The 27,128-nt window shown below is 38.8% G+C and overlaps 2 protein-coding genes across 7 annotated transcripts; one reads left to right on the forward strand and one right to left on the reverse strand.

The window, feature by feature from the left end:
- The first annotated feature begins 3,303 nt into the window (after positions 1-3,303).
- Positions 3,304-17,124, forward strand: LOC139747595 (protein unc-13 homolog 4B-like). 6 transcript variants are annotated; one of them, XM_071660058.1, is made up of 17 exons: positions 3,304-3,434; positions 4,123-4,444; positions 5,205-5,378; positions 5,565-5,911; positions 6,117-6,230; positions 6,958-7,092; positions 7,315-7,418; positions 8,152-8,239; positions 8,795-9,014; positions 9,652-9,831; positions 9,961-10,176; positions 10,430-10,627; positions 11,361-11,466; positions 11,725-11,858; positions 12,551-12,759; positions 13,790-13,971; positions 14,802-17,121. In XM_071660058.1, the coding sequence occupies exons 2-17, from the start codon at positions 4,283-4,285 to the stop codon at positions 14,936-14,938; spliced, it is 2,706 nt and encodes a 901-aa protein (XP_071516159.1). In that variant the 5' UTR covers positions 3,304-3,434; positions 4,123-4,282; the 3' UTR covers positions 14,939-17,121. The 6 variants fall into 6 exon arrangements, with proteins under 6 accessions (XP_071516159.1, XP_071516164.1, XP_071516158.1 ...); XM_071660060.1 differs by having other exon boundaries at positions 3,322-3,420; positions 4,229-4,444; positions 14,802-17,122; XM_071660059.1 differs by having other exon boundaries at positions 3,325-3,420.
- A 194-nt stretch (positions 17,125-17,318) lies between these two features.
- On the reverse strand, positions 17,319-26,967 carry LOC139747598 (carbohydrate sulfotransferase 11-like). The gene is made up of 6 exons (XM_071660067.1): positions 26,337-26,967; positions 23,646-23,807; positions 22,791-22,910; positions 20,730-20,917; positions 19,727-19,909; positions 17,319-18,041 (listed from the first exon to the last, which is right to left on the reverse strand). The coding sequence occupies exons 1-6, from the start codon at positions 26,673-26,675 to the stop codon at positions 17,801-17,803; spliced, it is 1,233 nt and encodes a 410-aa protein (XP_071516168.1). The 5' UTR covers positions 26,676-26,967; the 3' UTR covers positions 17,319-17,800.
- Positions 26,968-27,128: the final 161 nt, after the last annotated feature.

Genomic DNA, 27,128 nt, shown 5'->3' on the forward strand with positions numbered 1-27,128 from the left:
AAATACAGGATCAGTTTCATCACTCACAGATGACCCATACACGCAAGATTGAGAGACACTAGAGGAAGACCAACAGATGAGAGATCTCTAACGAGAGACGAGACACATGTCTCTATGATCTCTTACATTCTGTATATAGACCCGAAACTAAGAGTCTCTGGGGCCTCCAACCTCGTCTTCGCAGACGCCTAGAGAATTTAGTTACCACAAGTAACTTTAAGAGGATGAACGTCCAAATACACAAACAAATGCATAAAGGATCCAGTCTTAAAATATCCCGTTCAGATCCCTTGAAAACATAACTTGTAGTGATGGGAGGTGTTGGGAGACGACAGGTCACTTGACACATGTGAGGCACAGCTGTCGGTCACAGACAGGAAGACCTCGATCGTCTGCAGTAACTCTTCTCTGTTGACAACCTCCCCCATCACACGGACATTGCTCAACTCTCGTACAGACTCGACCGATTGGCTCCCTCCTCATTCTACTCACCCGATACCGCAAGCAACCGACACCACCCACTCGCCATTAGCATTAACAAACTTTTACGTCAACGTCGTTATGAAACCTGCAAGTCAAGCCTCTCCACCGCAGACAACCGTACGCATGGGATTCGCAGAAATAAGACGGGAGATGGGCGCATCCTCTCGCTTCCCAGTGTCTTGCATAAAACAAGCCACCGGACCTTTCACAATTAATCCTAATCAATGGGATTTCGTAAATGAATGAAAATGTGTTGTACACCTTCAGCAAAAGGAAATGAGGTAGTGATGAGCACTGATATGTCGAGACTATAGTGGTTTCTAAAAGAAAAGGGAAATGCGGTAGCGATGAGCAATGAAATGTCGAGACTATAGTGGTTTCTAAAAGAAAAGGGAAATGATTCTCAAGAGAAATGTTTTCAGTTCGATTCCTCAGATGATCTGATGGAATGGCGGTCTATATTTACACCTCCCGCGCACCTGGGAACCCTGGTAGCTCTCAGGTTTTATTTACATCAAGGTTGTGATCCAGAGGTCATCTCTGCACAGAGTCTTAAAGAGAGGCAATAGCTCGCCCTGCGGAAGTACCATTTGCCTTCCGTCACAGACGTGCTAGTGCCCCAGCCTGAGCAATTGTGTTCTGGGATCCTGAGCAACATTTGTCTCGATACTTCAGGGCGCACTAAGTGCCTCTGGCCCAGATACTTTAGGGCCCTGAGCTGGGTTCTTTTCTTTTTCAGGTCATCCTCTAGCATCATCGCCTCTAATGTTTCTTGACCGATGACCTGGCCTTGGTGTTTCAGGCCACACAGGCACCAATGATTTATATGTTTCAGGCCCTCCGCACATCACAGGCTCTTAAGACAACGCTGCCCCCAAAATATTTCAGGGCCACCGAGAACCACTGACCCCAACGCCGTTTCAAGGTTCACCTGCCCCTCTCCACTTCCCTTCCGTGCTAGCCCTAAGGTTTCACATCCCCCCTAGCGTGAACGAAACGCACTTCCGCCAACGACACTTAAGGGAACCATCTACCGTGCATCAGGAGTGATGGACGTGTCTTCTCCTGTCCATCCCTAAGGTTTATGACGAACCTCTGACTCCCCCTCCCACACACACACACACACACACACACACACACACACACACACACGAAAAGAAAGATCAAACCCCTTGAGCACGACGGCACGAACCATGAACACCACAGCAAGACCATTCGTCACAACGACGGAGGTCCTTGAACAAGGCGGTATACGACAGCTAGAAAACGACAAGATTGGTCCTAGAGCACGACGATGGGGAGAGACAAGCACAATGGTACGGCTCTTTAATATGATAAAATTGTGCAGTCATTAAGGGCGAGGGTAGGACTTACAGCACGACGGTACGACCCTTAAGCACGACAATAGGATCCTTGAACACGACGGTGCAAACCCTTGGCTATAACAGATTGGCCTTTGACTTAAGCCTTAAGGGTCGTGTCAAAGACCAAATTAAGTCTTATAATGCTGTCCACACTTTACTATGGGTCGTAAAGTGTATCACAATAAGTGGAGCACACAAATCTAAAACACAAACGCACACACATATTGTGATTTCAGCAGCTGTATAAAAAGCACTTTTGTCTCTGCGATAGACGATTAATGAGAGGTGCTTTAGAATCTATGTTGCAGTAATATATGTCCTGTGGGTATAAAGGGATCGTGGTGGTGACTCGTACCTATCATCGTTTGTCTAAAATAAATCTTTGAAGTTCATCAGTTTCCAGTGTGGTCTTTTATAGCTCGCGTATTTGCGTTTCTTAGAAATAAAGTACGCATATATATATATATATATATATATATATATATATATATATTCGTGGTGAAGTTTGTAGTGTCGCAAACGCCCCAAACGAGTTTCTCCCAGCCGCACCCTCTCAACAGGTGGCGAAACATTAACAACGGCTGCCGCCATATATAATCTCTCCTGTGATATACATAAGTGTCCTTCGGAACGCTTGTACGTCAAGCATACGACCATTAGAATCCCTCGAGATACAGAGACCCTATGAACCTCGTCTTCACTCTTCATCTGATTCAGGAAACGACATAAATCAAGTCTGTCAACGGAAGGGACGTGATCTGGCGACTTTTGGCAGCTACTACCCCTCCTCACAATTACCGTCCAACATATGTCTTCGTAAACCCATCTATTGCCTCTCCATATTAGCTTCTGCGGTACTTTCGCATTTCTGGACGCGCTACGAGGCTATGGAATAGTGAGGTAAACACGCGAAATGATTGGCTCACTGAGTCCCTAGTAGTCGCTCGGACGCAATACTTTCACATTCTTTGGACACTATTATATCGCCTACTTGACCTGACTCTCTACCCACAGGTCAAGTATCCTGACCTGACTTTACCTACAGAGGTCCAAGAGGTCACCCGATCCTTCCTGTAGAATAAACTGAAAAAGACATACAGATAATAAAATAGGATACGATTCTTTTCCAGACAAGATCTAGTATACTAATACGATTTATGAAATATGAGTATGTCCTAACAAGACCTAAAAATTTAAGTGACTGTAATACAAAACAAAGTAGGCTTCACCGTTGGGCCTTATTATTTTCGCAGTTTAAAATTTAAAGATCCTATTCATCCTATTGCGAGGTGACTCCTATACATTTCTAATCACAAAACGTTCCTACTCTTCCTGTGAAAGAAAAAAAAAAGGCTTCCTGATTATCCTCCTGGAGAAGAAAAAAAAATGTTCCGGTCGGACGTGAGCGTTATTAACGCCATCCGCCACAGTAACCATCACAGGGTTGGCCCTGGCCTCTCAGTGGACGCTGGCTGCCCAACCTGATAAAACGCCCGAGCGGTGCTCCGTGTGTGGCTGCACACACGCCACGTATACCTTAATTTCATCCACAATAAGTGACAACCAGCGACTGGTGTGCCCTTAGGAGTAACGACCAATAGTTAATGTGCCCCATAGTCTGATACCGAGGGATTAAAGTGCCTTGACATACTTGCGACACACGATTAATTCTACCATGTTATGATTATCGAGCGATTAATGTGCCTGACAAGCGATCAGTGACGATTGGAGTGGCCTTAAAAGACCAAATATTTATCCTTATTTTGGCCTGCTGTGACAACATCCGCGTCCAATGCCTTTAAGTAGTGACAATACATACTTCACATGCCAGTGTGTGTTTCTATGGTGACGATGTAAGTTCGGTCTGTCCTTAATACGGCAAGCAAGCAGGCGGTTTGTAATCAGTGAGTTACAAAACACCGTTTTTGGCCTTGCATGATCTACTCCCGCACAGTTTTGCCCACAGACGTTGAGAACTTTGGCCTTATGTATGCTTCCATATGCCGAATGTGGTCTCAATAAGGTAACATTGGGTTATTCTACCTATACACTGCTTACGAATTTTTGTTTGGGGTATTTGAATTTGTTGTCCACACTTTTCTTATCTTTATATGTACCATGATGCTTAAACCCCCCTCCCCCCTATGTATGTAGATAAAGTTATCCCTTATTAAATCATATGATATCTGTTTCAATTAAACTGACGTAATACGCTGTTCCAGTTGCGACACGTCGTAATGTCAACACATTAACCTTCATGCACTGTTTACAACAGCCTATGATCACTTTACTAACCGGTTAAGGCATCAATACTGGGGATTGTAATCAATGATATAGCAACGATATCAACAAGAACTGGGATCATCTACCTTTGTAATTAGGTGACAAACTCGTGTGCTTCATAAATTCAAATCCCACGTCATAAACGGAACGATATGTTCAAGACTTGTACACTGGCTCTGAAAAAATCCTGGAAAAATATGCATCTGGTGACCCCAGGTAGCGCAAAGGGTGAGCAAAAGAAGGATAATTCTGAACATCTCCGGGAAGTTGGTCTGGGTCGAGACATAGGGGCTCCTACAACAAAGAACTGGAAGGTATGTAAACACATCCTACAGACATATGCTTTCCCCCCACAACAGAATTTACTGAAAAGAGGAAGAAAAATCATGGAAAGCTCTGTGCGACCTGGATGTGGATAGGGAGATGTGGTTTCGGTGCATGGCACATGACAGCTGGAAAACGGATGCGAGGGGATGTGGCCCTTTTTCGTCTGTTTCCTGGCGCTACCTCGCTGACGCAGGGGGTGGCGATGCTGTTTCCTGTGGGGCGGGGTGGCGCCGTGAATGGATGAAGGCGAGCAAGTGTAAATATGTACATGTGTATATATGTCTGTGTATGTCTATGTTGATATGTATATGTATGTATATGTGCGTGTATGGGCCATTCTTCGTCTTTTTTCCTGGCGCTACCTCGCTGACGCGGGAAGCAGCGATTAAGTATAATAATAATAATAATTACACACACACACACACACACACACACACACACACATATACATATTCGACATGAAAGCTGTATGTTATTCGATTACACAGTACTGCTGTTGCTGACTTTTTTGCTGACTTTTTTTGCTGATTATGATCATTGGTGTTACTAAATTATGTCCCTCCTCATATAGTCCCATGATAAATGGCTGAACATAAACGGCATCAGGATATAGTAGTTGTAGATATACGGTGGAACGAGCTTAGCCAACTGATTTTTCAGAGAGGTTCAAAGGACACAGAGCAGGCTGAGGCTTCATACTCCGTAAACAGTTTGATATAAAAATGTAAAGTTTACGAACTTGCCCAGCAGGGAGGAGGAGGAGGAGTAGGCAGCATCCACCTGGAGAGGAGAAGCGAAGAGCATGGCACCTTGGTAGCCGCCCATGTCTTCCGCTCTTGGCCTCCAGATGGGCATCGCAGGGCGTACCAGAACGCTCTCACCAACAGCGTCCATCAGTACCTCGCTACCACCGCTCAAGGGGTGAGTCCACTCCTCTTTTTACGGCTCCTCTAGCACTAAATTTATCCGATAAATCAAATCGACCATAAAGACGAGATTAACACCACTCAACTATATCAATCAGAAGCTAATATCACAGGCCTTTGCGATTACTTGCAACGTTCTTATCTTCCCAACACCGTCTTGGTGTTTCTTCTTTCCTTTCAGGGAGATGACAGATGTAGGCTCTGGAGTGGGCAGTTATCTCAAAAAGCCACGGCAGAGCTGAGCCAACTGGGTGTTGAGCTGCACGTGAGTGAAGCAGTTCAGCAGCTGACCTGGTGGTTAGTGGGCAGCCGCCTGGCCTCCGTGGACGCTGCTTGGGCCTTTACCCAGCTCCAGCACGTCCAGTCTGCCCTGGCCCTGGACGCTTACCAGGAAGACGACGTCCACGAGCTCCTCCACTCCCTCACCTTATATATTTACTCACAAATCAAGCGGCTCAAATCCCTCCATAGCGCCTTCCCAAGCAGTGCCGGGAGTCAGTCAAGTCGGCAGCTGACGTACACACTAAGGTACGCGCGCATCGCTACTGCTCGTGCTATTACTGCCTTGAGAAATAATAGTTTTAAAAAATCACACATTAATACTTGAATTCATATATGAAATACTCTAGCGATCAGGTAAACTGTCTTGAGGCCAACTTCAATTTGCATGGCAATATCAGCGTCTTGCAACAGATGTAAAAAGACTCTCTAACACGAGCCCAGATGTCCACAGGACCCTGCAGAATCTGCAGAGCCATCGGGCGACCCGGCAACTGCTGGATCAAGTGGGCCAACCCGTAGTACACGAAGACGTGGTTGCTGCGCTCCAACGTCACGCGCAGGACTGGTACGTCTACCACTGCCAACAACCTTCCAAATCAATGTAGTCTTGGCATATATATGCAGCTGTTATGAGGATCCAAAAGTATTCATATGGTAATAGATGCATAACAACTAAGCCTCAAATGTTTAAAGGTGAGGTGATGACGAGATGTACCACGGACAGACAGGTAAGTTATTTGAGATCTCTAGCTAGTATAAAAGTAACTGAAACCCAGCAAGATAAAAATCTTCCATGCTACATTATTTTCTCATTAAATGTTATCAGTGCTGTGACAGAATTCTGTACCCTCAATACATGTAGTTTTCGCTCCCGTCTAAGCAGAACCTCACGTTGTCATGCTAATTTGTTTATAATAGGATTACTCTTCAGGGAAGAGGTTACCCATGAAAGTTGAGAAAACGGAGACTTAACCGCTGTACATCATAGTTTTTTAAATTTGTTTACCTTTGATGAATGGACCAGAGAGAGAAGGTACATGATGGCCAACACAATACATCTAACTCTCTCCTTCCATACTGTTCTCTTATCCATGCAAACACTCCACTCATTCACATTCCCCTAATGTAATTTCCCATCCCATTTACATTCCTCATTTTTTTCAAATACTCCATCATGCTTCATATTATCCCAGAACTACATCCATTATTTTCATACGTCACTTCTTCCTTTGTGCTACATTTCACTCTCACACCCTCGTTTATGAGAAGAGTAAGTAAAGTATACATTACAGGTGGACGGGTGTCTTACAGGCGTCCCAGAATCAGAAGACGAAAGAGGAGCAACTCCATGTGACAGTTGAAGTCGCTTCCATGGTCCTCACTCTCCTCGAGCAAGACTCCAAATTCTATGATGATGTATTCAAAAAGTTAATTAGAATTTTTCCCTCTGTTTCCGAGTAATATACTTCATTTGTATATTTGCACATACAATCAAGTTTAAATCTTTCTGCTTTAATATACTTCTTTCATTTGAATACAAAGAATACATATAGTACTTAAACACAGGTGACGCACCTTCAGAGGATGGGTTGTTAGTGAGGTACTTAAAAGTTGTGTTGTGATCCTGACGATGTTGTGACCTCCCCCAGGGAGATGAGAGTGTCACACACGGCCATCAGCTACCAGGAGGTCAGCAGCCGCCTGGCCGACAGCGTCAGGTCACTCCTCACACCAGCTTCCTTCAGTAATCAAGGTTCCTTAGTGCTCCTCATTTGAAAGCTCTGTTTTATAGAAGAATAGGTGAGGGTAAGCCGTTGGTGTAACACGATATGATACCAGGCGATTCTAAACAACAAATCTATCCAAGAAGCACTGATGAGCTTTCTATTCAAAAGAGTTCGACAAAAAATTCCATCATTAAACATGTAGATGATTGCACTTCTCCATCACTGGCCTCAGACTCAATATTTCTATCAGTTTTAGCGAGACTTCCAGAAAGGAGGATCAAAACACCACATCATTCTAAACATAACCTGTCAGATTTCATTAAGCTGTGTCAGAGAATAAAGACTAAAAACATAATGTCATAGCCATATGCAAAGCACCGAAAACAGTACATAGCATCTGTTGTCTTCTTAAATGTATTACACTAATAAGGATATAAACCTAAAGGGAGCATATGAAAAGTTCAAAGAGAAGTAAGTGGTAAAGGCATACTGAATGTAGATGAGACATCCCTGCCCCAAGATCCCCTTCTTACAGGGGGCCCTCACAGACTCAGGAAGTTGGCCATGTCTACTTGGTGGAACCATGGGTCATGAAATGTAGTAATGTCTTGTATGTCTTTATAATTAGTACAGTATGAATGAGGAGTACATGTTCAGTGATTTCAATGAGAAGGTTCCATCTTGAATGCTCAAATTTTATACATTACAAATAGAGGACCAAGATAACTGCTATATTATTGTGATAATATGCTATTTCAGAGGAGCAACTGAAGTTGTCTGTTGTGGAAGATTTCTCTATGGGATCCCCGCTCTGGTCACTGTACAAGAACCTTGGACACATCCACAGGTGAGATGACAGCTAAAAGCTCTTCTTAATTACAAAAACTCAGCTTTCCTGTTACTTCACTTGTTGAATAGAAAGCAGTCCACTATAAAATATTAACTACAGACTACTGTGATACTTATGCCATGTGCAAATGTGGATCTATTTGCTGGATATCAGCCATGATTATCAGGCTACAAAATCCAAAATCTGTCCAAAGTAATTACCCAGTTTCCACAGTTTCATGTAAAACAGTAAAGCTGTACATTGATGTACTCTATGTTGATCTATATATCAGGTAAGTGAGGCACAATGCATCAAAGTGTAGCTTGAAATAATAATGTTACTTGGTGGAAAGGGTGGAGACAAAGTCAACAGGAAAAATATTTCTGTTCATTCAAAGGTTAAAGTGAGCACAAAAGAAAATGAGAAAAGATGGAGATGTGAGCCACAACAGTGATTATTAGACTGATATAGGTGAAGTGGAGTGGAGAATTAATGAGTCAGTTTGGCAAAAATTCTAAACTTTAGCAAGGATTGCTTGCATGATACTGAGCCATTTTTGTCATTATTTTGCAGTTTTGGTGAACATCTGGGAGGACAGGGTACATGTGGTCCAACCAGAGTGCATAGTTATCTTGGGTACTTCATGGGGAGTGTGGCAACCTGGCTGACACACACTCAACACAGTACACATCTCCTCATCCAGGAGGCTCTACTACAGGATACGTTACATTCTGACGTACCAGCCGGCAGTCAAAGTCCTTCTCTTCAGGAGCTTCTTCGGGCCTTTGTGAAGGTGAACATATCACCCATCTACACATTAGTACTTCCTACATATTGATATTCCTCCAGTTTGACAATATAAGGCTTCAATGCAGAGAATCTCTATGAGTACATTTCAGGAAATATATTTTAGGATTCAGGGTACCTATTGTGGTTATGCATACTTTATGAAAATCTTGAAGTTATCTTGAAGATGGGTATACTTTTTCAACAAAAGTTAGGACCACATACTTAACTTACTGGCATAATTTGGTTTGACTAAAAACAAACACAAAGAAGCATGTTTTCCCTCTTAGCTATCATGTGGACATGCTTCTTCAGTAAGCCCTTTAAGTTACTGTCCACAAATTTCACTATCAAGTCATTGTATGCAATTTAAATCATCAGTATCACAATTAATCCTGTATATTTATTGTAAATAACCACATGGTCAACACAAAAGGTGTTCAGTAACATGACACACCATAGTTATGATTAGGTCTTTGCCGCAAGGGTGATGATATAATTTTATACACATTCCCAATTTTATGAAAAACAAAACTTACCATGGTGAGATTTTGAAGGAGTGTTTGCCATGCTGGTGCAAAAGAGCCCAAAAAGAAATATAAAAATTTCCTTTGAGAAGTCCTAAGGGAGTTATTGTCATGCAGGTGCAAAAGTGGTGGGAGGAGCTGGCATGGCCAGAGGCAGAGACGTGTGGTGTTCTGCTAGTGTTGGTTTTGGAAACTCTCTGTTCTCTTGCAACCACCTACTGCCAGAGACTAACTGATGTCTCATCCTCTTCACCTCCTACGCCACTCGACTTTAAGAGCATTTGTTTTGATGTTATGGTAATATTGAATATCTTCTTTGACTGTGAAATATGATAAGAAAGACTTTATTCAATAAGCCTATATGAATTATTTTTTGTGAGCATATCTTGGAGACAATACTGTCATCATCTGAGGTTCTTTTTACAGTTTTGTATACATCTGGCAAGCATGTCACGAGCTGTAGAAGAAGTAAAACAACTTACAGATGAACTATGGCTCGACAAGGTGCTAGAGAAGGTCCGTAGGTGCAGCAACAGTGGGGCTGCATCACAAGTGAAGACCACTGTTGAGACACTTATATCCAGTGTGACACATAACCTGGAGACTCTCCTTGACCAAGTCATTGAGAAAAACATAGACATGGTGTAGTACCAACAATTGCAGCATCTGTTTTCTACCAATGAACATATCAGTCTGAAATATACTACATAAACTTACACAGCCTTGATATAAAAAAAAGAGCTATAGAAATAGTATATATCATTCATGTCTCTGCCTTAATGGAGTAAATAGATTTTTAGCACAATTATTCAAAATCTTTGTACCTCTCTTCTTGTCAACATTACCAGAAGCATTGTCCCTCTTTGAATATATTTCACCAAATACCCCTTATCAGGTAAAACTAAGATTAAGCAATGCAGTCCAAAGGGTGTGTGAGGAGGGGAGCATAGTGCCCCTGGTGGACCAGGTGCTTCATCCAACTCTAGCCCTTCTTCAGGAGCACCTTCCCGCTTCCATCTCTCAGCATTTCTTACTTCGACTGTGGGATGCTCTGTTAGTAATCTACATGGTCACTGTCGCCGAGAAGTCAGAGGTGAGTTGTCTGTTGTAATAACCAAAAAATGATGGTATTATAAGGACATAACTGAGCTAATCATAAATAATCAGTGGCATTTAAATTTTCTAACAGAGTAGTAGTCTACACTCTGATTGGACATGACCAGTTTTCATTCCAAAAAAATGAGGTGGTACGGACAAATCTTTGCTGAACTATTGCATACTTAAGCAAAAAATGGAAGGTGCATACGTTAGTAATAATGTTTACTTGAAAGTTCCAGAAAAAAATTACAAATTGTCTTGATTGCTTTAAAACTTTGAATTTCTTTCAGTATAATGCAGTTAATCAGTGGCAGAAGAAACACATCTGTACTGGGGAGCAGAATCTGAGTGGGATCTGTATAAAATGAGTGTCCTCATTATTTCAGACATTAAAAGTGTGGTCATACTTAACTAATGGTATCTATACATGAGATCTTATGATCCAGACTGAATTTTTACAAACAATTTCATGTCAGGACGGTGTGCTGCATGTCTAACCATGATGTGGATGGGGAGGGGAGTGCTTGGAAGAAAAATATTGGGTACATTCCATGTTGCATGGTAAATTGTTCCCTATTGATATTCAAATATGATAAAATGTTCAGTTCTAGATTTATCTTGCTTTTAATACCACCCCTAACCATAATTATGTATCAATATCATTTGTTAAAACTATTGACTAAATAGTCAGAAACTTACTTTAATTAATGTGTATTGTTCTTCCACAGAAAAAACCCACAAACCATTTCAGCGATGTGTACTGCCTCTTAGAGTCCACCTTTCATCTCTTCACAGACTATGGAAACCTTGACCCTCAGGCTGTCAGAACACCTGGTAAGTCACTCATGCCTAAGCTCTGCCTCAGTGAGTACTGTTCAAGAATATAGAAAAATTAAGTTAATTATCTCTGTTATGTAACTGTAGTTTTGAAAATAATAGTTGTTTAATGGTTCCTAATGACTACAATATACAATAATATACAAACAGGAAGATGTTGAATGATATGATTTAATTTAAGGACTGTACAGATTATTATGCTATATATGGGGTGTATCAATTTACTGTACATGTCAAGGATGTGATGGTTGGCAGGATATATCTCACTGTTAGAGCAGCTGGAGGAGCAGCGTGTACCCACAGTCATACTCATCACCCAATACTATGAGGCCCGCTATCTGGAACAAACTCAACATCACCTACCAACCACTGCACACATTCTTGTCAGGGTAAGACCATAAATCACTGAAGTACTCCATTTGATCCTTGCTTTTCAGATTACAGAATTCTTGCAGGTATATGTCATAAAATTTACTTATACTTGTTTGATTTTGTGAAATGCTCTCATACAGATAAGACACCAAATCACTTTTAAAACACTATCCTTTTTAATGAAACCAATGTTTATCTAGAAATTCATTTTTCCAGTTTACTTACACACTGTACTGATATTCATGAAGATATTCATTTGTAATATGAAGGACTAAACAGAAATAGGTAGGATAAAATGACATAGATGTATCAGAACCTGAAAATCAGATATCTTGGAATAGAGTATGAAAGCATCTGCAAGTAAAGATTTATTTTGCGTCAAAGCTTCATGTAGCAGTACAGTTTGGATGCTCAACACTCCTCTAAAATAATTCTGTGCATGAATGATTGACTTTACACTGCCTGACTGTGAAGAAAAGGGCATATTTGATTTCTTATCTCTGGGTTAATGATGACTTGATGATGATATTGTCTTTAAATTTAGTCATTAAAACTATACATATGCTTTTTTTTTTCTCTGCTCTCTTCATGAAACTTTAATGATTCAATTGATAGTTAAACATATGATTAAACTTGTACATATTTCAAAACTTACCTTTGGTGCTATACTGCAAATGAAACTTGCACACCTTATTATATACCAACCCAGATGTTCTTCAGCCAACCTGGAAGACTGACTGTTCGGGTGTTTGAGGCAAGAGACATGGCCTTAGTCAAGAGCAGATGTTCTTCAAGGTCACAGCCGCAGTATTTTGTCATAGTCCAAGTTGTTCCACATGAAATGTTCCCTAGTGCAGCTGTCTGCAGAACATGGGCAACAAAGGAATATCCTGCATCATTCTATGAGACCTTTGAGTTGTGAGTTGTATACTGTATTGATAGGGTTACATATGGAGGGGAAAACTGCTTCCTCATAGACAAGTAATGGCAGTGATTTATATCTCATGCTTTTAAATATAACATCATACTAATGAAATAATCAATCAGTGTGATACAAAAAAATGAATGGTAAGGTGATATTTCAGTGATACAGGTCAGGTCTTTGTGCTTTACATGAAATAGCATTTCCTGGATCAGCATGAACATATGCTCTGCCACCTTCAAATATTGTTCCTTTGAAACCGACAGCAGAGTTTTGCTTTTTCCTTAAACTTGTCACCTGACTGTTTCTCTCCCATACATGTATGTGCCACTGTTTGATTATACATATATGTAATCTAGCATCCTCCTAGTCTCAGAGTCCCACATATCAACAACTGAATTACTGCAAATACATGTTAAATTTTACAGTATAACAATATCAATCAGTAATATACAGTATAATCTTTCCTATCTGCTTCAAATTCCCATTGCTTCAACATTGATTGTTGAAACAATTATCAATTATCATTATCAGTAATGTTTCTCTTCAATTTTAATTGTAGCAAGTAACCTGCAGAGTTTTCAGATCCCAAATGTTTTTCTTGGTTTGCTAGCCTGTCTATAGAGGCCAAGCTCATAAAGACAGTAAGGTATTCATTTTTTCCTTCTTCACAGTAGTATATTTAGTTTCATACTTTCTAAAACACTTCACATCTTCAACATGACCCTGTTCTTTCTATGTTAAAGAGGATTTTACCATGTGTGACTCATGAAACTGGTTTCACTATTAGCTGACTTATCAGCAACATGTTTACATTGTTAATCTGCATCACATTAAATACCCATATCTTGCCTTTTTTGATACACATTGATTGACATTATATATCATAAAACAGTAGTTTATAGCAGGTGCAGCAACATGGGTTTCAAAGCTGCACTTACACTGCCAACAAGGCATCTTAGAAACTGTTAACAATTGACTTGGAAGTGAGAGGATGCCCAAGTTGACCTTCATTTTTGTGAACAGCCCATCAGGTGTTGTTACTAGTGAAAGCAGTGGATTGTTGCAGCTCATCTTGATGCACAGAGGCAGCTGTGGAGGCACTTTCTTGGGTGAAGCTCTGATGCCCCTTGCTGCAGTGCCATATGTTGACTCACCAGAAGTCCAGAACACTTGCTTAAGGATGACAGCCCCCAACTTCCAACCAGGTCAGTCAGGTGTACATGCTGGGAGAGGTTAGGGACATATGGCTTGTTTATTGATAATATTCATAGGAAACTGAAATGTTTGGATTGTGATTTAAACTCATGTAACCTGATTGTTTGGTTTGATGGGTAACCTTGAAAGTTTACAGTGAAAGTTTAGTTCCTGAAGTATACGACTGGCTTATGCACTCATTTTCCAACCTTCACATAACAACACAGATATGTGTATCATATCAGCAGCATTTTAGCAACTAGCATCACTCCTCATTATACATAATATTGTTCACTGTACTAAAATTTCATAATTATTCCCTTGATGAGTGTTTTAAACAATATGCATTTTCTATTAAATTAACATTTTAAACATACTGACCACTCCCTTCTTAAAGTTATATCTTTCTCAAATCCCTCATTTATCTTTCCATCAACTCTTTTACATATAAATCACCCAAAACAATTCTAGCAGCTTGCACCATACAGTACATACATTTTGTGATACATTATATACTCCTAAGTCTACTTACCTCTGAAAGCCAGATCAACCATAATATGGACATTCTTAGACCTACCCATTCAAATACAGTAGCCTTGGTTTGGAAGGATACAGTCTAAGTTTGGAAAGGTATAACATTTTCACTTAACACCCAAAATATATTCCAATTTTGATATCCTTGCACAAATGAAAAATGATGCATCCCAATAGCACCTGCTTTATAAAATGAAACAACAGACATAGACACAATGGTTCCTGTGTTTGGTTTGTTTTGCTGTGCTGTTTTCAACCCTTTCAACTTGACCTTTGATTCATCTCTTAAAGAGCTCCTGTTCTGCAGGTTACAAGTCTTTGATACTGCTACAATCTCGGACTGAAGATGAGCTTGCAATGTCCTTCATCAAGATGATAGAAAGGCAGCATCCAGAGGTCAAGAATATCAAAACCAAAGGTGAAAGATATTATAAAAAGCAATAGGTAGATGTAAGGCAGATTTCATCTCTGCACAGTTTATCTATCTATCTTTATCTCTGACACCGGTTCCAATTGGAGCTACCTCAAAGGGATGGCCACAGCAATAGAGTCTCCATAACTAGTGAACTCCATCGCTGTTTCTTAGCCTTTATGCCTCACCCTTAACAGGCTACTGGCAGAAGTCAACTCTAGCACTACGTTCGATGAGGCTCCTACCTAATGTTCCTACTGACTACTTCAATCAAATGCTCCTTTCAACTACTTCTACCCAATATTTTTACTGAAAGCTCCTGCCTAAATGTTCCTACCTACTGCTTCTATCTACTACATCTTATCTTAACAAGTGTTTTGTAATTACATCACTGACTTTTTAAGTATTCCTAAGATATGCATTTACAAGGAAACAATATGTCATTCTTAATCTGGTACTATATATCTGTGCAATACTTTCATGAAGACATTTCATTGCAGCATACATTGTTTTACTCTCACCTTCTTTTACCTTTTAGAGTATGAATCTTCAAGTATTAAGAAATAATCATACATATCAGCTTGTTTACTGTATTTAAGGACGACTAGCAAACATAACATGAAATTAAGAAAGAAACTTGCAGATAAAGATGTAAAAAATATTTTTTCAGAAGAGTTGTGGATGAAAGGGAAAGATTGACTATGCACATGGTTAATACAGACAACATACATAAATTTAAGAGGTTGTATGATAGAAGAGAATGTTTTCTCTGGAAATGAGCACCTGTGCTGTATGACTTAAATCCATATAAATTCAATTAGCAATACACCTTTAAGTAAAAAAACACAAATCAAAAGGAAACTTAATGCAGGAGTAAATGACTGGTCATGTTCAGAATGACACATGGGTGGTGCAACTCTACTGTTTTTGATACACATACATGTGGTAACTTTATAAAACTACGTAAAACAAAACATTTATTTTTGTGTATTCTTCTATATGGACATCTTTTCAAAAGTACAATGCTCTACCTTTCTGTAAAAAATCTGACATCCTATATTCTTCCATTTTCTAAGTTTAATGTACAAAATTACATATGTATAAAGCAAGCATAAGATAATCACTGTAGTGATATGTCAGAATTTAAGACATTTGATGAAACTTTATAGGTGAAATGTAAATACTGGATACATAAGAATCAAATACATTGTTAAAAAGAATTAAGAATAGAATTTTCAAAAGCAATTATTTCTGTGTCATTGAGAGTTTAGCATAAATATATAAAAATGTAAATTCAAAATAACCTGCAAAACTGAGCAGTTTGTCCAAGGTATGAAGGGGCAGTGTGCATCTTTGCATTCATGTGGGACAATGAGTCACATCATATACTCACAAATTTTTACACATTTTCACTCTGTTATAAGTTATTCCTCAGATATGAATATTTGAAGATGATGAAGAATTATTAAGTATTCCTGTATGATCAAGGTTGGCCCCAAAATCTTAAAATCTGAACATGAAACATGATGCCTCCCAGCGCTTCCTCCTTTATAAAATGAAACAACAGACATGAACACAACAATTCCTGGGTTTTGTTTGTTTTGCTGAAAAAAATTAATTCACCTGTTTAAATTTGTTATAGATTCATGATTAGATATGTTTACTGGTTCTAAGGCATTATTTTCAGCTAAAGAGAAAGATTCTCAAAACAAGCAATACTGTCTTATTAAGTGATGCCTGCATACTGTATGTGTAATATTGAAAATAAAACCCAATAACATATAGAGATTTGACAAAGTACGAAGTCTTCACACTGTATACATATGTAATGAAATACAAAGAAAATGAAAATACATCTTGATTGCATATATCTTAAGTATACATTACTGTTATAAGATCAAATAACTCTATAAATTAACTAATTTGATCTACAAACATTAAATTCATTTCACCTTAGAAAAGCTTTTCTCGCAACTGAGAAATATGAAAAATAAATGATGCATTCTCAAATATTCCATGAACATGTCGCTGAATTCATAATTTCCAGTAACTTGCTTTGTGAGCACAAACATCCATTCTTACATCCTTGCCATGAGTTTTTACCAATGTACAGTAGTTTCAAAATGAAAAGACTGTAGTGAGAGATGCTTTTAGGTATGCTGAATACGAATCTATGGTCAATACCCAAAAATTCATGTAATTAGTCGAGTAATCAGCATACTAATTTTATTATAATTAATCCAAGGAGTAATTAAAGGCATTAGTATTGAGAAATGCAGTCGTTTGACTTGAAATACTTAATCAGCATGTAAAATAACATCTATACCCAGATTTTCATTAAAATCTGACGACGTTGAAAAACTGAGCAAATGCAAGGCTATATTTTTTTTCAAAAAATGGATTTTCTTGAGAATTTCAGGATAGATGCTTTTAGGTATGCTGAATAGGAATCTATGGTCAAAACGCAAAAATTCGTGTAATTAGTTGAGTAATCAGCATACTAATTTTATTATAATTAATCCAAGGGGTAATTAAAGGCATTAGTATTGAGAAATGCAGTCGTTTGACTTGAAATACTTAATCAGCATGTAAAATAACATCTATACCCAGATTTTCATTAATATCTGAAGAAGTTCATTTTCTGAAAAAAAATCAAGAAAAATCCAGGCTATAGCCTTGCATATTCTGTACAGGTACGGTAATTCAAGTAAGTATTTTTTTGTAATAAAAACTAAAGTACTGTTTTAAATGACTGGCCTAAAATGATGTTGAAGAACGACAATCCAGATTCTCAAAAACGCCATACTTCTGGAGAGATTTGTTACGTGAATATAGGCTTCATGCATATTTAAATACTGTCGTCATAGTTACAATAATGAGTATACATCCCATATTCAATCTGGCTGGGCAAGTTGGAAATGTCTTGTAAGATTATAGCCAAACATTACCAGATCAATGAAATACATCTGTGCTAGTTGGACCACCTGAGTTTGGCTTAATTGGCTATATAACTTATCTTCCACCTGGGCTGAGGATGTGTTACCCAGCTGGTGGTAGTGTGTCCCTTCCAGCATGATATCATCCAAGTTACACTCCCGGCGAAATTCTTCCATGTCACTCTTGTATTGCTCAAACCTGCAAATAAATAAAATAAATCTACCTACCTATATTCAGTAAGCCACTTCTGTAAATGAGATACAACTACCCATGTTAGATCTTCACTAAATATTATGGTTATGACAAGTGTCCACACATTTAACCAAAATTAAAATGCTATTTTCCCAGTTCTCTCCTTACACCTGTATCTAATCACTTATCTCAAATATCGTCTTTAGTATTTCATTTCAGTTCTTGTATGCAAGGTAGGCATGTAAAGACGAAGGATAAATAGGAACTCTTTTGCCATGGTCACACCCTTGATAAGAGTTCTTGGGAAAGGGCATAAGAGATTTAGAAGCACAGATAGACATATAGATTGTGATTTTTTCATATGAACAATGTCTCTCAGCAATTTGTATCTTTCCTATCAACAATTCCCACGTTCAAAGAATGAAAAAATCCACGTTTCTGTATTTTGTAAACCCTTCCTGCTCCTCAAACACACATATGTAGCACACACACACATCAACAGCACTGTGAGCGGAGTATATCACCAGGCTATGTTTAAGTCCCAGACATGACAACCGGCTCAAAACCAACCAAAGTTTTCATTGTACCCATTAGGGATGGCTGATATATGGGTGTGCAGTATATGGTGTATGTGATTATCATCTGTTACAGGAAAAAATTTTACACTTGTGTTGCCTCATCTCTTTATCTTGTATATCTTTCTTTTCTTTCTTTTATACTATTCGCCATTTCCCGCGTTAGCGAGGTAGCATTAAGAACAGAGGACTGGGCCTTTGAGGGAATACCCTCACCTGGCCCAATTCTCTGTTCCTTCTTTTGGAAAAAAAAAAAAAAAAAAAAAAAAAAAAACGAGAGGGGAGGATTTCCAGCCCCCCGCTCCCTCCCCTTTTAGTCGCCTTCTACGACACGCAGGGAATACGTGGGAAGTATTCTTAATCCCCTATCCCCTGTATATATATCTTGTATATATATTTTGTTTTTACTCTGCTGTGTATACACACTCTCATAAGAGATGGGGCCTCATGAGTGTAAAACTCTCTATCCATAAGGTGCCAAAAGGTAATTACCAACACATATACACACCAGTCTAAGCCAGGTACCCATCTATCAAAAAGCCCCAACAGGAAGGTGAAATGCTAGTTTGACTATGGGCCAACTTCCATGCCCATGATTCGAAACATGATTAGCAACACTAACCACTAAACCACAGAAGCCTGTGTGTGTGTGATTACCTATATGTATGATACAGGGAGGAAGTTTTACATCCCTGGGGCACCATTTCTTGAACATTCTTTGTCAACTTTCAATTCTAAACTTCCTTTATGCTTTCAGCATTAACAATTCCTTCACTCACTGCTTCTTAACATCTTTTCAAACGTTTTTTGCTTAGTTTCATGTTATGACCTCTGGTTGTTCTATCCTTACATCTAATAAAGAACATTTCATTACTGACATCATCAAAATGGCATAAAAACTTAAAGGTTGTAATCAAGTCTCTTATATGATGCATAAATTAATTGTCTCTAACATGCTGTAATATGGGTAAAATACTAGATAAGATTTTGTCACAGGTATTAGCAGTAATATCAGTATGAATCATTTTTATTACAAAAAATACAAGTGAATTTTTAAAACTGAAAATAGATAGAAAATAAGAAATTTGGTTTTTTGGTTCGGACACAAAGCCCTACCTGAGAAGATGGGTATAGTTCATGTGGCATGGAGCACAGAGGTAATATGCTGGGTGCCAGTCCCTTGACCACTCATGCCACGTTCCAGGTCGTGGGTCTGATGAACTCCATTCATCTAGAACAAAGTCTACAAACTCTTTAAAAGTTGGGAATGATGTGACTTCACTGACTCCAGTGTGATACCTGTTATGCACAGAATATGAAAATATTGGTATTATGCTATTTGTGTTAAGTATAATTCTATGATGATAATAGTGGCAAAAGCAAGTGAGAAACTGCAGAAACTGGTATCTAAATATGGAAGTGTGTGTGAAAGAAAATTTAGAGTTACTGTAAACAATAATAAGGTAAAAATTAGCAGAGTGGCAAGACAGGTTGGTTTGCCTGTCAACCTGACTAAGTAGAACCCAGAGGAATAAGTTAGACATGGAGGATGAAAAAAAATGTTAGATGGAAAGAGTTTCTATGATGGATAAGCTGAAGGAGGAAAATGCTCAGGTAAGCTGGAAATCTGCCTGATACCATCATTAGCTGAAGTTAGCATTACTTTCATAAGCTTTCTCTAGCCATGTCTGTCTCAGCTATATTTTGTACAAAAGCAGATGTTGAATGTTTGCCTGCAATTTTTCTTATGTGAATCATTTTAAGTACTTAAAGGCATATCTACAAGAGGTGACGAGGAAATAAAACAACTGTGAAAAAAGCTAAGGTTGTCAACAACAGGGCAGTTATGGCTGCTTGTTTAGTCTTCTTACTGAAATTGTAATGAAAGGCTGAACTGGAAAACAGAAAGAGAAGTTTTTTGTGATTTTCTTCAAACATAGTGATGTAAAGAAATCAAAGGATGAATTGGAAAACAGAGGGAGAACTGTTTTTTTCTTTTCTATTTTCTTCAAATCCAGTGACATTGTAAACTTTGTATATCAGGTAAGTTTTGCTCTGCCAATTTCAACATACAAATTTATGAGCTTTTGTTTCCAAACATCTTACTTTATCAAAGTACCTGTGCTTGATGATTGATCGAAGATAGAGGTAGTCTTTAACAGTGGAGTTCCGAGCAATCATCTTGTCCCTATAAGCAGATACAAGTCTTTGGAATGGATGTCTAACAATCATCACAGAGCATAAGGAATCTTGAATGGCTTTCCTTGCTTTTACATTGTTTCGTGGGAGCTTAAAGCGAGCTTGGGCCTGTGAACAATACAAATGGATGGCTGGCCTGAGATGGTATCAAACTATTCTACAGAAGTTGTGCAAGAATGGGATCTGATCCATCATATATTCATAGACCAAAAGTGTATGCTGTAATGTAAGAGGCTGTTGAACGAAATGCATAGTATACCAAGTGATTAAAATTCATATTCATACAGAGGTAGCTCACAAACCAAGTACAAAGTAGAGGAAAAACAATATTAGCAGAATTACTGAAGAGGTTCAAGTTTAATTTTGTAGGGTCAGTAGAGGGAAAAATAATTCAAGCCAAGCTATTTTCATATGAGCTGCTTACTTGCGGTTACAAGTGAAGACCATAAACATGGTTATGTCTTTTAGAAACAAAATAATGAGAACTCTGTTACCTATTCCCCCGTTATGTAAGACGTTAGCTGTCTGTGTAGTTGTCAGTGTGAAGGATACAGCTCAAGCAGATTATGAGGATATTTTCAAGATTACATATGGAGGAAACTGTAAGAAGGTGCTACCATTTCATATCAAGCAGGTATGGCTAGTCTTGTGTTAAATCATGAAGTTCTACATTTCGAAGAGATTGCAAGGGATAATGGGTGAAGAACATGGAAAATATTACTTGATCTAACTGTAAGTGGTTTAAATTTAAAGGATATTCTTCCAAGTCGTAACATGACTATAAAGAGATAATCCCAATTATCATTAATTGTTCAAAACATTACTATAAATTAAGAAAGATCTTTTTCAATAGTCTGAGAAAAATTGTGATGAGCTACAATCATCTCAGACATTCTACATGGAAATCCTAAAAACAATGCATTTCAATCCTGATAATAATTACATCAAATCACCTGTTTAAATTTGAAACTTGTTTAGGATGACAATAAGTTTTCATTCAAGAATTTTTAAAATTTTTCAATCCCTCCTTGCTGTCTTTGTATCATATATACATTGCATGCATTAACAGGAAATGGATAATTCCAATGCATACACATCACCGTCCACATAATGAACATAACTATCATCAACTATACCATATTGACAGAAACACAGAATCTTTCAACCTTAAATCAAAAATCGTCAAACATATAAAACTTTTGTACAAAGAAAGTGTCACTAATCAAACTAAAGGTACATAAGTATACCTTATGAAGAATATGTGAGGTGTACTGCCAATGACTAAGTAATTCTATCCATTTACATTCCTCTGAAGGTTGTGATCAGAAATCTAAAAACATTATTCACAACACACACACACACACTATATATATATATATATATAGTGTATATATATATATATATATATATATATATATATATATATATATATATATATATATATATATATATATATATATATATATATAACGCTACCTCGCTAATGCGGGAAATGGCGAATAGTTTGAAAGAAAAAAGAAAGAATATCTATATACATACATACATACATATATATATATATATATATATATATATATATATATATATATATATATACATATATATTTTTATTTTTTTTTTATTATTTTTTTTCCTCACTTTACCTAGTCGTTGCCTCCCGCGTTAGCGAGGTAGCGCAAGGAAACAGACGAAAAAATGGCCCAACCCACCTACATACACATGCATATACATAAACGCCCACACATGCACATATACATACCTACACATTTCAACATACACATAAAGAGACATATACATATATACACATGTACATATTCATACTTGCTCCCTTCATCCATTTTCGTCGCCACCCCGCCACACATGAAACCACCCTCCTCTCCCCGCACGCGCGCGAGGTAGCGCTAGGAAAAGACAACAAAGGCCACATTCGTTCACACTCAGCCTCTATCTGTCATGTGTAATGCACCGAAACCATACGTACAGCTCGTTTTATATTGCCAGCCATTTCATAGTGCTTGGTGTTGATGTCAAGGTTGTTTTTGTTCGAAGGCTTATCCTTGGCCATCTGTAGTAGGTATGCATCCCATGAGGTCGACATTGCCTACAAAAATGAATGAAAAGATAAGTTTGGAGAGTTCTTGTGCACCAAAACCATACACTTAAAATACTACCTCTTACAAGCATGACATCCATCCCATACCAGTCTGGATACTTTTACGGAACTTGTGACAGAATCCTAATTCCATTAACAAACTTCAGCTATCAGTAATATAAACTATTTTCATATATCGATTATTCATTATACTTAATTGCCATATCCTGCGTTAGCGACGTAACGAAAGGACACAGATGAAAAAGGTCCAGCCACTCACACACAAACACACACACACACACGTATATATATATATATATATATATATATATATATATATATATATATATATATATATATATATATTGTTCGCCTTTATCCATTTACCAGCGCCATCCCACCCCACAAGAAACAGCATCGCCACCCCCTGCGACAGCGAGGTAGCGCCAGGAAACATACAAAGAAAAGCCATGAGAGAGAGAGAGAGAGAGAGAGAGAGAGAGAGAGAGAGAGAGAGAGAGAGAGAGAGAGAGAGAGAGAGAGAGAGAGAGAGAGAGAGAGAATCTCTAAGAAATGAATATTCAAATATGTTCAACATCTGTACATTTCTAATCCAATGTGTCGCCTAGTCACAAACATAAACTAGATTTCCGGATACGTCTGTTTCCCCCTACAACACACTAAAATCTCATCAATGTCTATATAAAGAAAAACGAGAAGGCTAACAACGGTGAGGTCTCGTACCTTCCATACAGGACAATAGACGAGTTCATGGCTTGGCTCATACAGCAGATGTTGGTACAACTTCCTGTAGGTAGCGTAGCTGGGCGTGGCCATCACGTCTTGGTATTGTTCGCACGTCTTCTTAAGTCGCTGTTTTATGGTAACGGTCAATCCTTCCTCGCCCTGGAAGTTGATTACATAATGAGTTCAAAGTAAGGTCAAGAAATAAAAACAAAATCAGGTTCCAGGCTGTATACAGTATGTTCCCTACGAATAAACAGTCATCTCGCACACATAAACTAATCAACTGATTCAGTGCCTGACTTGAACTCAAGCTGCTGCAAGAGACCAAAGGACGCTTAATCCTACACTTGATAACCGAGTGAAATGATCTTTATATTGATGAACCCTTCCTATACAAGAACGAAAGGTTTTCGACGAAAGCTTTTCAACCGATTCCTCTTCTGTTAACGCCGCTCGTGTATCCTGCAATCCATCTGCCTCTCCTCCACCCTTTTACAAGAAACCATTTATCTTTTCTTTAATTGAGTGGTTGCAAAAGGGAAAAATATATAAGGCTGGACACGGAAAATGAAGAAGAGAAACGAGTTATATTTGTAAATATGTATGGTGCACGTTTAATAAAGTATGTGGATTCTTTGCTATTTTTCTTGGTTGTTGTTGTCTTAACTAAATCATGCCCCCTAGTAGGGTGTGCGTAGTGTTCCTGAGTGTTCGTCCAAATCTATTGAGTATGTAATACCAATGGATGACTGGAACTTCTCTCAGAATCTACTGAGGCACGGTGGGAACCCTACGTGCAATCCCTCCTCTTACATAATGCTAGGCACAATAGCCGTACTCCTTGAGCCCCTCTGACAACCTCAATTTGAATCAGCCGTGGCATCAATTACGCCTCTGCTGCTTCCCTGAAGCACAATGAAGTCTTTGTGTCCCAGAGTCAGTTGCCTTTCTTCGATTATCTTCCACCGTTACCTTGGGGTCATTGTTCTCAAAGTGATCAGTTCCTCATACCACAAATGAAAGAGGCCATCGGTTCATCAGTATGACAACGGCGTAGGCCAAGCAGATACGCGGTGAAACTTAAGAACATGAGCCGTACTGGTCCGTGCTAGGCAAGGTCCTGGGTCCTGGGTCTGTCCACCCTACAACCGCTTAAACACATTTAATAACGGTACGCTTACTTTCTCCATACATTCTTTCAAGACTCTCGCATCTGGCCCAGGACTCTTGTTTATTTTCAATCGTTCTAATTGCCTCAAAATATCAAATTTCTTTATTCCTGTGTCGCACATCTTCCCGCTTTCGTCCCTGTAAATTTGCTCTGTAAATTTGTATTCTTCGTAAATACTGATATGAAGTGATTGTTTAAAACTTCACACGTCTCAATCGCACTGTTAACTAATCTACCAGAATGCGATTCGATAGGTCCAATTTTCTCCCAGAACTTAATTCCGTACATTCGAAAAAAAAAAAAAAGTTCTTTGGCATTGTTTTTTGCTTCATTAACTATCTTAATTTCGTAATTTCTATTAGCTTTCCTAATAAATGATTTTCATTCTCTTAATTTTGCATTAGCTGATCAGTAAACTATGTTTCCCCCTGTTTTCCATTGTACAAGCCCTTCTTCTGTCCCATAAGGCGTTTAATTCCATTAGTTGGCCATTTTGGGGTCATCATGGTTAGTCCTATATTGCCTATATGGAATATTCATTTCCTACTCCCTTTTTCATCTTTACCTGGAACCTTTCTACGGAAACATCCGCGCTGTTGATGTCCGTAAATAAACGAGTCATGTCATCCGAGTATAATGTAGTACGTGCCTATACGCACGTCATGCGGTCTGTATACGCACGTCATGCGGTCTGTGTACGCACGTCATGCGGACGCACGTCATGCGGTCTGTGTACGCACGTCATGCGGTCTGTGTACTGGTGTGGACCGAAAGTACACCTCACATTGCTTTATTGTGTACAAAACCAAAAACGATTTCATAAAGAGTTACGTAATTTCACCCCAATTTGGTCTGCCTTCATGAAACATACTTTGAGAGCCACGGTAACATTCTCCACGTAACATTATACGATAACTGGTGTTAGCTGTGATCGTGTGGCGTGCCATTTCCTTTGTGCGAGCAGTCCCGTCCAGCCGGTTATCCTCTACCACTAGTCCTGGAACTGTTCCCTTGATAACGTTTGAGATAACTTAAGGTGAATTTATATTCCCAATCCGTTTGCTTCTATCTCGAAGGGACGACAAAAAAAATAAATAATAAATGCTACTTAGACGACATTATACTGTAATGTGTGTTATCACGTACCATAGAGTTTTAAGATGATGGAGATGGTCATATCCAACCATGCAGTTTAACATGAGTAAGACAAGTTGGGCTACAGACCGTTAATGAAGTTCTTAAAAATGAAGTCTGCCGTGTCTACGGGCATCGCGTCCGCCCTGGAATAAAAAATGGGAGTATCCCCCCCCCAGGGTCGTCGACCCACGGTGATATTTCAACACACACACACACACACACACATTATATATATATATATATATATATATATATATATATATATATATATATATATATATATATATATATATATATATAATGTGTGTGTGTGTGTGTGTGTGTGTGAAGAACAGGATAATTAGGTAAATCGTTTCACTCCCTTCTGTCAATAAACTCACTTGCAGTTGGCGTTGCAGGAAGGTCATAAATTGTTCCAGGCTGACACCAGGTGGCAGGAGGTTCCTCGTCCAGGGCTTCTTGTGTACAGTATATTCAGCGCCAAGCCCTTCCGTCACTCCACTGTCCTTCACTTCAAAATGGGGTATACCAAAGCTAACCCTTTCTGACCCCATCGCATTACTGTATGAATCTGATAGGTTATAGAGTGATTCCAAAAGAGCTTTCGGCCTCTGAATCAAACTGAAGTACGAGGTGTTGGCTGTGTAGAGAAACGGAAAACTCAAGCAGGAAAACAACAAGGTCAATAAAAACACTTCAGATATTCTGGGTGACCTCATCTTGAATGCTTTGACAATCACTGTTCCTATGTTGATTATTCCCTGAGATTTAAGTGCTGTAATTTGCAAAGCACTAACTAATACCTTCCATACTTATGTCACTTCCCATACAGAAAATGAGACCAAGCCATTTCAACAGCAAATATAGCAAAAGCATTTGAGCGCTCCGATTTCACAGTAATATTTGCTTGTGTGGAGGGCGACTCACAACTAGCGGCTTTCGTAGGGTTATACCCCAACACAAGGAAGTCGCACAGGTCTTCCAGATACTGCGATGCATTTATCTTTTCGTCTATTTTCAAAGGAAATATTCACTCTTCTTACATAAAACTTGTACACAACTTGCTTCACTGCACACTGTAAATCGAATGAATGACAAGTGAAGAAACTGATCTTAAGTTACACTGTATTAATTACATGTTTTTTTTCTCTCCATTGCCAATATGGTCGAAT

This window comes from Panulirus ornatus, chromosome 69, assembly GCF_036320965.1.
Source record: "Panulirus ornatus isolate Po-2019 chromosome 69, ASM3632096v1, whole genome shotgun sequence".
NCBI classification, from domain to species: Eukaryota; Metazoa; Arthropoda; class Malacostraca; order Decapoda; family Palinuridae; genus Panulirus; species Panulirus ornatus.

Coding starts and splice junctions, on each gene's coding strand:
- LOC139747598 (XM_071660067.1), bottom strand. CDS start 26,675: ATGAGGTCACCCAGAATATCTGAAGTGTTTTTATTGACCTTGTTGTTT. Junction 23,808..26,336: donor TCCTGCAACGCCAACTGCAA/GTGAGTTTATTG, acceptor ATCAACTTCCAG/GGCGAGGAAGGATTGACCGT. Junction 22,911..23,645: donor TCTATTGTCCTGTATGGAAG/GTACGAGACCTC, acceptor TCATTTTTGTAG/GCAATGTCGACCTCATGGGA.
- LOC139747595 (XM_071660058.1), top strand. CDS start 4,283: ATGTTCAAGACTTGTACACTGGCTCTGAAAAAATCCTGGAAAAATATG. Junction 8,240..8,794: donor AACCTTGGACACATCCACAG/GTGAGATGACAG, acceptor ATTATTTTGCAG/TTTTGGTGAACATCTGGGAG. Junction 10,177..10,429: donor TTGAGAAAAACATAGACATG/GTGTAGTACCAA, acceptor ACCCCTTATCAG/GTAAAACTAAGATTAAGCAA.